The sequence below is a fragment of the Sinocyclocheilus anshuiensis genome, unplaced genomic scaffold, assembly GCF_001515605.1.
Source record: "Sinocyclocheilus anshuiensis isolate Anshui unplaced genomic scaffold, SAMN03320099.WGS_v1.1 scaffold1157, whole genome shotgun sequence".
NCBI lineage: Eukaryota > Metazoa > Chordata > Actinopteri > Cypriniformes > Cyprinidae > Sinocyclocheilus > Sinocyclocheilus anshuiensis.
Genome location: NW_015555776.1, coordinates 91,753 through 101,917, shown reverse-complemented (window position 1 = coordinate 101,917; position 10,165 = coordinate 91,753). Strand labels below are relative to the sequence as shown.

The 10,165-nt window shown below is 37.8% G+C and overlaps 1 protein-coding gene across 2 annotated transcripts in view; it reads right to left on the bottom strand.

Moving 5' to 3' along the window:
• The window catches only part of LOC107674495 (neuronal-specific septin-3-like), a 66,777-nt gene that overhangs the window by 13,753 nt on the left and 42,859 nt on the right, over positions 1-10,165 (bottom strand). For both annotated transcript variants that reach the window (XM_016468475.1, XM_016468476.1), the window contains 4 exons: positions 4,826-4,999; positions 821-949; positions 596-677; positions 358-495 (listed from right to left, as the gene is read on the bottom strand). In XM_016468475.1, the coding sequence (XP_016323961.1) occupies positions 358-495; positions 596-677; positions 821-949; positions 4,826-4,999 (523 nt within the window). The remainder of the gene's footprint in view (positions 1-357; positions 496-595; positions 678-820; positions 950-4,825; positions 5,000-10,165) is intronic.

Below are 10,165 nucleotides of genomic sequence, written 5' to 3'. Positions count from 1 at the left end.
ATATATATATAAACCTATTTATGATGGTTTTCACTTTGAGGTTTTGAAAAAATAATGAAAAAATAGGTTTTCATATAAACCTATTTATGATGGTTTAATGAGCTTGCATTTTAAGTTGAGATTAAGTTGCATTTTGAGCATTAATATTACAGAATAGTGATGTACTGTAGGACTTTCAGAGTTTGTCAAACTTGCAGTTTTTTTGAGCAAACTGAAAATTTTATATAGTTACTACTATGCACCAAAGCAAGTTGTATATACTCTTTGAAATGGAAGATGCTTCACAAAAGAGAATCACTCTAATGGTGACTTGAAAATAATGGTGTGTGTGTGTGTGTGTGTGTGTGTGTGTCTCACCAGTGTCCAGTAGGAGGAATAAAATATATGCAGCAGTGGACTCTGGAGTCTGAAATCCTCTTCTTCCTATCAATGTTGATCTCTTCCTGTAAATACTGTTCATACTGTGCATTAATGAACTTCATGATGGGCTGCCAGCTAACAGATAAACAGACAGGGAGACACCAGGAAACACATCAGATATAACAAGACCACAGGTAATCAAAGAAATAGTTGTTTGTATAACGTTGACACTGACCAGTTCTCATTGTTTATCTGGTCTCCAAAACCCGGAGTGTCAATGACAGTTAGCTTCATTCTCACTCCTTTCTCCTCAATAACTGTATAAAAGATGAGTTTGAAGAGGTGAATATACACAGTGGATAACTAAATTCATGAGACATTCTGAAGTGTTAAAATACGACTTATCCCTCAATGGATAAGCAGGTGTTAGTTTCAGTTTTAGTTCTGTAGGCCTTTGTACCGTGACTGATGGACTTGATCTCGATAGTCTTGGGAATTCGCTCTTCCTCTGTTGTCATGACAGATCTGCGACTCACTTTAGATTTAAAAAGTGTGTTTGTCAATGTGGATTTACCCAGACCACTCTGACCTGTACAAAGAAAGAAAGAAAAAATCAATGTTTTAAATTGACACTGGGGATGTCGATTTAACGAGTTAATTTTTATTTTAAATTATACACAAAATTACACAATTATCCCTAGAATGCATGAACCTTCAGGATTACTAGAAGATGACAGGTACGTGAGTTTGATCAGGGTTGGAGCTACTCTGCAGGACAGTGGACCTCACAGGCCAGAACTGAAAACCCCTGGCCTACTATACAGTATTTGGACACAGGGCTGATGTCTGAGACAAATTCTTAATTTACAGCAAAAAGTAATCAGCCTGCCAGGGCAATTTGAACACATCTTGCTGTTTTTTTAGCATCTCACACCATGAGCAGTGCTTATGACATCTCACACCAAGATACCGCTATTAAACAGTTCAGCTATGAATTCATCTCCAGACACCTGCATTCGACTCTATTCCGTTGCACTAGATCTAGCCGTTTAGCTGCGCATTCAAAATTAACAACCCTAATTCACATGTGTTCAAGTAAACAAACAAACAGCCATATATTGTGTGGAGTAAATATGCCAAAGGGACTATGGCACAGTGTGTTTGTGTGTTTGTATGTGAGAGTCTGTGAGTAGCATCTTCAATCCCATATGCTGATTTGACCCAACACCTGCCCCCTGGTTCATTCAATGACGCACACACACACGCACAATTCTCTCATCATACTGTGGACTATAAAAGAGCCAGTGTTTCTAGAGGAGGGTCATGGAAGCAGCTTGTTGGATCTCTCATTGACATCCATGTTAAAGCAAGAACAAAGGTTGCAGCTGGAATCAGTTGAGTGGAGCAGCCAGGCAGATGCTTTCACTGCAGCACTGCAGAAAGCATTAACCATGTCCGATTGAACATTCTACAGGGATTTTTTTGGGGGGGCATTTTTAACAAATTGGCGTGCATGTAAGTAACTGAAAAACCATCCACTATAAAATCCCTGAAAGCAACCTCCAACCTCTAGGTGTTTGCACAAGTTTGGCGAGGTTCAAGCTTAAAGGTGCTGTATGTACGTTTTTGACTCTACTAAAGCATAAAAATACCACAATACGTTTGCAGATATTTAAGAAACATGCTAAGTTAACATACTTGTTTATCTGAAAAACAATGCTACAGTCAGTTATTCTCCTTTGAAAATGTGAGTTCCGGGCCGGAATGTCGGTCTCTGTTTTGGTTTGTGAAACCCGCCCACTGCCAGTTTACCCAATTGTATTTCAGCACCCCGGATTGCCAGTTGGCAGAAAACACAGCATATTTCATTCCATTCATCGTCAAGTGTGCTCGTTCCTGTTGGTGTTGTCAATCTGGCAACCTGCGTCAAGTCTGAGGAGGAGGGGCCGGGTGAAAAAAGCCCTCTCCAATATTTTGAATTTGGACTGCAATACCTAGTTCAACCACTCGGTGTCAATCCTACATACAGCACTTTTAAAAGAGCTGGTATAAGGTAATTATAGTTTGACAACAAACCTCAGAAATCACTCAAAATCACTCATCAACTGCCAAAAGATCAACCAATGAACAAGCCTTAAATATTATCATAAAGTAGCTACCTATCCATATATTAATTTATCAAAGCACTAGATTAAAACAAACATCAACATGTTCATTCAGAGTCACAAAAGTGTTTGTCTCAGTTATTAAGTCATAAAAGCAAAAGACACCCAGCACTGTCAAGAAACAATCCTTCTAAGATTCTACAAGTAGCTACAGGTTATATGTTCACTTTTACACATTGCCAAGAAAAACAAAATCAGGGATACATACTGCTGGAGAATAATATATCACTCTCCAGGAAGATATTAATTCTTAAAAATAAAGTTGGATCTTGGGGGTGGGTTGGCGGTTTGCTGCCAGGCAATGGGATGGATGGGGGGAGGGGGGGACAAATGCAGGGCTCGCAAAATCGCTAGCCCGACGACCTGGGGCTATTGTTTTTTCCAGTGGGGCTACCAAAATGTTTCACCACTCTGCCTGACGGGCTATCTTAAATGCAGATCTCCCGCGGGTCCTTAAAAACTCATAAAGTGAGTTGTATCAAACTTAAGGCCATAAAACGTTTTAAATATGTTAAATGGTATAAGAAATGTCTTAATTATAATTTCAAGAGGTCTTAGAGTTGGGGACGGAAAGCTGTATCTGAACTGTAAATCATGTAATTTTATGGCTCAGTACTGTATGTTACCACAGACGCTGTCCAACCCCACTCATACTGTGTTCATTTTACTTGTGCAGCTCTTAAAATGGGTCACACATTGCCTTACATTTATTTTTAAAAATTCTGCAGACACCCTGTAAATAGTGAAATAAAATTCCTTCCTTCATATTTGTTAATATTTGTGTATTGAAAATATTTCTGATTGACATTTAAACTCCTATCTGATTTTCTATATTTAAAAAAAAAAAAGGTAAGGCCATTTTAAATATGTTAAATGGTATAAGAAATGTCTTAATTATAATTTCAAGAGGTCTTAGAGTTGGGGACGGAAAGCTGTATCTGAACTGTAAATCATGTAATTTTATGGCTCAGTACTGTATGTTACCACAGACGCTGTCCAACCCCACTCATACTGTGTTCATTTTACTTGTGCAGCTCTTAAAATGGGTCACACATTGCCTTACATTTATTTTTAAAAATTCTGCAGACACCCTGTAAATAGTGAAATAAAATTCCTTCCTTCATATTTGTTAATATTTGTGTATTGAAAATATTTCTGATTGACATTTAAACTCCTATCTGATTTTCTATATTTAAAAAAAAAAAAGGTCTTTTTTTTTATTTGGGCTAGTTAAATACATTTTCGGGCTAACAAAATCTGAAGAGTACCTGCCCGAAGGGCTACCAGGGATTTTGAAATTTTGCGAGCCCTGAAATGCATCAGTGAATATGGCATATAGGATTAATATAGTCTGAATCTGGAACCAAGGTCATGAATAACAGCCAGTTGAGGTCATTCAGGTCATGCACCACTAGAGGCAAAATATTTGGTCTTGTGCTGGGTGGTGTTGCCTGCTGATTGAAGATCTCTGGCTAGTACCTTAAGGGTTGTAGGTTCAAACACATCTGCCTGTTTGAGATGTAATGGCAATGACTGAAAATCTTTATGCTCAATAAAAACAGTATGATATAAAGTATAAACTTTAAAAGAGAGAGGTGTAAGAGTAATTGTATATAGTATTATATTTTATGGATATGAAATTTAGTTTTGTTCACCAATTACTGTTGATTACAGCAAGGCCTTTTAGCTAACAGCTTGCTGGGCCAAATTCAGCCTGTTAACCATTTCTATATCGTCCTCTGACTGATTTAACTGAAAATGCTTTATTGTCTAATAGAGCAGTTTTTTCTTGTGTGCAAAACTCAGCACTGAGTTTAAACGCACTCAGGCATGGACCATATCCATAATAATATTGCAAATCACCACCTTGGAATTATAAGGTTCTATCTGCATTCTGAGCAGATTTGAGATATTGAACTTCAAAGTTTTTGCATTCCATTAACTTTGTAACTAGAACCTTTTTGTTTTCTGAATAAAAAGTCCCAAAATGTAATGCAATATAATGTACACATAATGTAAATTAGTTATCACAGAATAAGAATATGTGAATAACTCAGTTTTGACAAAAATGTCAGATAGATCCTTATAATTCTACGATGACGAAATTTTAACTGAATATACATTACATTTATTCTAATAAACAAACAGCATTTGTTTGTCCCTTATCAAATGTTTATTTGAACAATCTTGATCTAACTATTTAACCCATTTTATTTCAAGGTTCCAGTGATACTAAATGTGTATTTTGTACATAAGAAAAAGGCACACATCTGTAATTGCACACTGAAACCTCTACTTACCCACTACCATGATGTTAAACTCAAAGCCTTGTTTCATGGCTTTCCTCCTCATTTGCTCCAAGATGGCATCGATGCCCACATAGCCAAACTCACTGCTTGCCTTCTCATTCCGTGCCACAGGCGTCTTTCCTACATCTGCCATATTGCCGTAAAAACTTGTAATGATCTCTGGCCCTAATGAAATTATGAGATACAAACAGAGAGATACAGCCAGTTAGCATTTTCAGTGTATATGGCAACAACTGGCTTAAACATTTTTGCATGTGCAATTTTTAATTACATGATCAGTGTCATATGTCTATTGGTCAACTAACCCAAACAGCAATTTAACAAATTTACTTCATGTTTTGAATGTAATGGTATCTAAACTCAAAAAGTCTGATTACTGGTTGCATTGAAGTTATGCTAATTATTTACAAGTGAGACAATATTGTATTGGTATGTTTCGGTAGAGAGACCAGATGTCAGAACGCATGGAAATAAAGTAGGGCAGAAAACCCACAACACTTATACGGTTACCTCAGATTAACAAGACACATGTAAACATATTAGCAACCCCAACAAAAAATTCAAAATTTTCCAAAATCACCATTATATCACCAATGTTTTACAAAAACAATTTTAACAAGCTCTTAATTCCTTAAACCCCTGCAGCAAACTAAGTTCTCCTCAAATGATCAATTGCTCATTGTATTTACCAGAAGATACAAAAAATGCCAAAACATACATCAAATGATAACCACAAGCTTACCCAAAAGAGGGTATTCAGTTTTGAAAGTTGCTGGATTTGATGATTCAGTAGCTTGAAAAATGTGTGTGTGACAGAAAGCAAGTGACACATGATGCAATATGAAAGTGGGAGGGGACAAGGCAACTGCTTTTCCTTTTTTAACGATGAAATGTGCCTTCCTCTTTTCATAGAACGTCTAGACACTTGCGCAAACTTCAAACAAAAAGCTAAACCCAAATATTCAAGTGGTGTTTTCATAAATAAATAAATAACATGTAAATCATTATAATAAATAATACACCATATCCAGATGATAACATAAGATGAATTTACTTAACAGCAAAAAAGCATAGACATGTACAATCATAACTTATCAGTTATGAAACACACTATTGCTTCATCAGTTGCCTGAGGTGGAAGCTATGAAATCCTGATCTGTGACTTAACCAAAACCGTCTATGCTGTATGTTAAACATATCATTATGTATTAAGTACAAAGAGAAGGGTTCAATAAAACACAAAACTGAGAGTGTAGCCAAATTAGGAACAATCTTTCTTTTATGTTTCAAATATTCTTTTTTTTTTCACTCCTATGTTTTTAGGTACATTTTCATCTCTAAGAAGCCAAGTCAAAACTATCAGTCAGTCAAATACAAAACTGTTTTGCACGTGCTCCTCTGTAACTGATGCACATCACAGATTTAAGAAAACCGCTTCCTAAAACACGTCAAACGCGTCTAAAAACGCTTCAGCCCAAAACACTAGACAGTTACACAGACAACTACCAGCAGCCATGTTTTAGCTAAAGAATATAACCTATGCCATTTAATGCCATTTAAGTGTGAAGCAGAGAATTAGCAAACTAAACATACTGTGTGCTCATGAGTTTCTGTTTTTGTGTCTTACTCATTTAAATTAGAAACACCATAATGTGACTGGGGCTTCTCACACTATATATTGTGATCTAATTTTTCACTTGTCACCTAAATATTCATCCTTTAAAACCTCTCACTGTAAATGTTCGATTTCATATCTGGAATAAATTGGGCCACCAGTTCAGAAAAAAGCATCTTAAATGTTCTCATTTAGTCTCATATGCACATTACCACACGCACTCACACTAAACAGCTCACAAGGCAGCTGTGAAGTTTGAATAACAGGACCCATTTTACTTATCACATATGAAAGCAAATTAGAGGCCATAAAACATATTGGCATAACAAGAGGCAAAATAAGAATCAGGCAAACCACACCCCTCAGGCTCCGCCTTCTACATCAGGCCCCGCCATCACATCAGACTCCGGCTCCAAACATTCAATGATTAATGCAGTCTTTTAGTTTGTGTGGAGTTTTTGCAAAAACTCCTTAAAGCCAATTAAAATAAAATGATGGGTCTAGGTAAACCCAACCCATCAACGAGCTTCACCGCTGAAGTCTAGAACTTTCCATCTGCCTCAGAGAAGCCTCATGGTTTACTGTGAACTATATGTTAACCCAACAGTCAATCACATGTGAAATCCGAAATCCACACTTCAACCTTGAGTGAACCACAGTTTTTTTAATGCCAAAGAGGAATGTTATCCCTGTAAGTTTAGCCAATTTGGAGAAAGGCTGAGGTTCTACACCAAATCTTGAATTACAATATTAAGTGTGAAGACATTGTGTTTACTGCGCACATATACATGCATACAAAAAAGAGAAGGAAAATCTACCATGTAAACAGCATGCTCAGAGTATTCCAAATAGCCATTATCTAAGCCAGGACAAGACTTGATTTTTGCTGGCCTGGTGGGTGGAGCAGATCACAATGTGTGGGCATGTTAATTATGGTTTAATACACAGACACCAACGAGCATTTGTGCCATTGATTACATGACTACACCTCTGCCCCTTCTGCCAACACCTGTTGTGGGCCATCTGCTAACAAACAAAATGAGGCATGAGAAGGAAAGGGGGCATTGACACAGGCACACAACCTATTCTTTTAAATACATTTTTTTCTCAATTAGTTCCTCTTTTGGTTATGCTTTAGCCTACACCCTGTTTAAAATGCAGAGTGCTAAATTTCATATCATAGTCCAAAACGATCGATTCTCAAACTGTCTAGGCACTTTTCAGCACTGGGGAGCCCGAAATCTCTAAATGACTGTTATCAACATACACATAATGCCACATTTTGATTAATGTCAACATTCCTATAGTTCTAGTCCTGGGGGTACGTGAGATGACTGAGGGGGGTATGCGAACAAAATTTTGAGTTTTGGCAATCATTTAATTCTACCCCAAAATAAAGTAACATTAAAATCGAACATGTATTTCTGACAAGTCCTGGGGGTACGTGAGGTAACAGAGGGCGGTACGCAAACAAAATTCTGAGTTTTGGCATTCATTTAATTCTACCCCAACTTAAAATAACATTAAAACTGAACATGTATTTCTGACAAGCAAAATGCCGCTTCTAATGTAAAAACAGGAAAATGGGAGTGCCATAAACGGTCAAAATACATGATATCCAATCAGTAGGGGTGCTCTGATTGGCCGACTGTCGGCCGATAATCACGTTGGGATGATTGATCGGTGGTCTCTAAAAAGGGCACCGTCTCAGTCTCTGTCCAGCGCGGGTGAAATAATTATAATGCTGAAGTTGAGGTACTCACCTTCATATTTCTTCATTAAATAACTTATAAAGTAATTTGAAAACCTTGTGCGAGACGTAATTTCACAAACAGCGTGAGTGAATCACCGCACGCTCTCTCTCTCTCTCTCTCTCTCTCAAAATACGCAAATGGCTTCAAATCACCACACATCGCTTGTCTATAAGCGAGCTGCACGCTGCATTGACACAGGAATTGTCACTTGCACAGTCGAGGCAGTGTCGCGTCCTCACTAAAGTTTATAAATTGGATTTCTTTTTAATTCTTGCCAGTGTTTAACCATTCAGCGCTCGCGCGATCTCCTGGAGACTGTGCGCTCATGCACACTCGCAGCGCACAACCATAACGCCATGTTCACATTTCTCCGTTTGCAGTGCACACGTGGTGCGTATTTTTCCTCGCTCATGTTAACGGATTAAAGCGTTCACTGCACACGGTTGCGGTCCGGCAGTGCGTTCAGGAGCAGTGCATCTGCTGCAGTGCAGAGATTGTTTACGCACGAGTCTAATTTTGGGACTCGTGCTGCTTCCCCCCTCACAAGAGACACCTAAGAGGGGAATTCCCCCCATTTTCAAAAATGAAATTCAGGCCCTAAAAATCCTGATTGGAGTATCACTATAAATAGTTATAAATGATAAAAAGAAGGCTTTAAAAAAAGATCGGTATCGGTGATCGGTATCGGCAGATACTGCTTTCTGTGATCGGTGATCGGCCTCAAAAATCTTGATCAGAGCACCCCTACCAATCAGCTTACCTCATCTTTTGCGTCAAAACTGACGGCATACACATAAGCAGCGTGCATGTGATAGGATGCCCGCTGAATATGCTTCTTTAGCAAATCGCGCTGCTGTTCAATGTATCTTTAAAGTAGATCTTCACTTAATAGCATGAAGAGCAAATATTGACACGGACTGAGATCGATTTAAACTCTCTTCCATACAGACACACTGTGTGCGTGTTATTGTTTTCATGTTTAAGCTACAAGCAAGAATGCAAATTTCCCTGAATATCCAAACAATGGCAAATGTGCCATTAATTTTTACAACAGTTCAACAAAAAAAGGTAATATTAAGTGAACATTTTGCATTTTAAATGTAGCCTATATTTTAAACAGAATATTGTCGTGTTTGTTCTATTTTGCAACAAAATAATAGTTCCAACGAAATCCATATAATCTGGTGTGCGTCTCCAAGCAACATACAGTGGTGTTTCGTTAGTGAACGAATCTGCGACTTTGAACGATTTTGAGAGTCAGTGATTAATAACCCATTCATAACTACAACATTTTGCTTTGTTACTGAATGAATGAATGAATGAATGAATGACGCAACGCCTGGCTCATTAAGACAGCGACTTGCCGCCACCTATTGTAAATCTGCAAGTAGCCTATCACTTCGATTTGCCATCATTTATTGCTTTATTTATTATATTAATAATACATTTAATGGAATGTTAAGAATATGACATAAAACATGACATACAATTAATAAGGATAGAAAATATTTGCCTCTATAAAAAAGGCAAAAAATGCACCTGTAAATCCATTTAAGGGGGCACAAATTGTCCTTTATTAGAAAAGGTGTGACTGCGGTCTAAGTGGAAGAGAGGGGGTACGCAGAAGAATGTTAAATGCCCCAGGGGGTACGCCGCTGTAAAAAGTTTGAGAACCACTGCTCTAGAGGACGCAGTGTCTCGTTCCCTTCTCAGGGAACCATGGTTACATACGTAACCTGAGATGTTTTTTTAAAAATGTACTTGTAAAGTGTCAGCTTTCAAAGTAAATATCAAGACAGTTAATAATGTCATTAGTTTTACCATCAGTTCAAGCCCGAAAGGGCAACAGGGCCCTCATTTAGTCTCATTTTAAACATATTACTGGTATGTGACAGACACAGTGATGATGCAGTACACAAGCCGCGGTTAAGACAGCTGACGTGCTATACGTGCTTTTTTTTT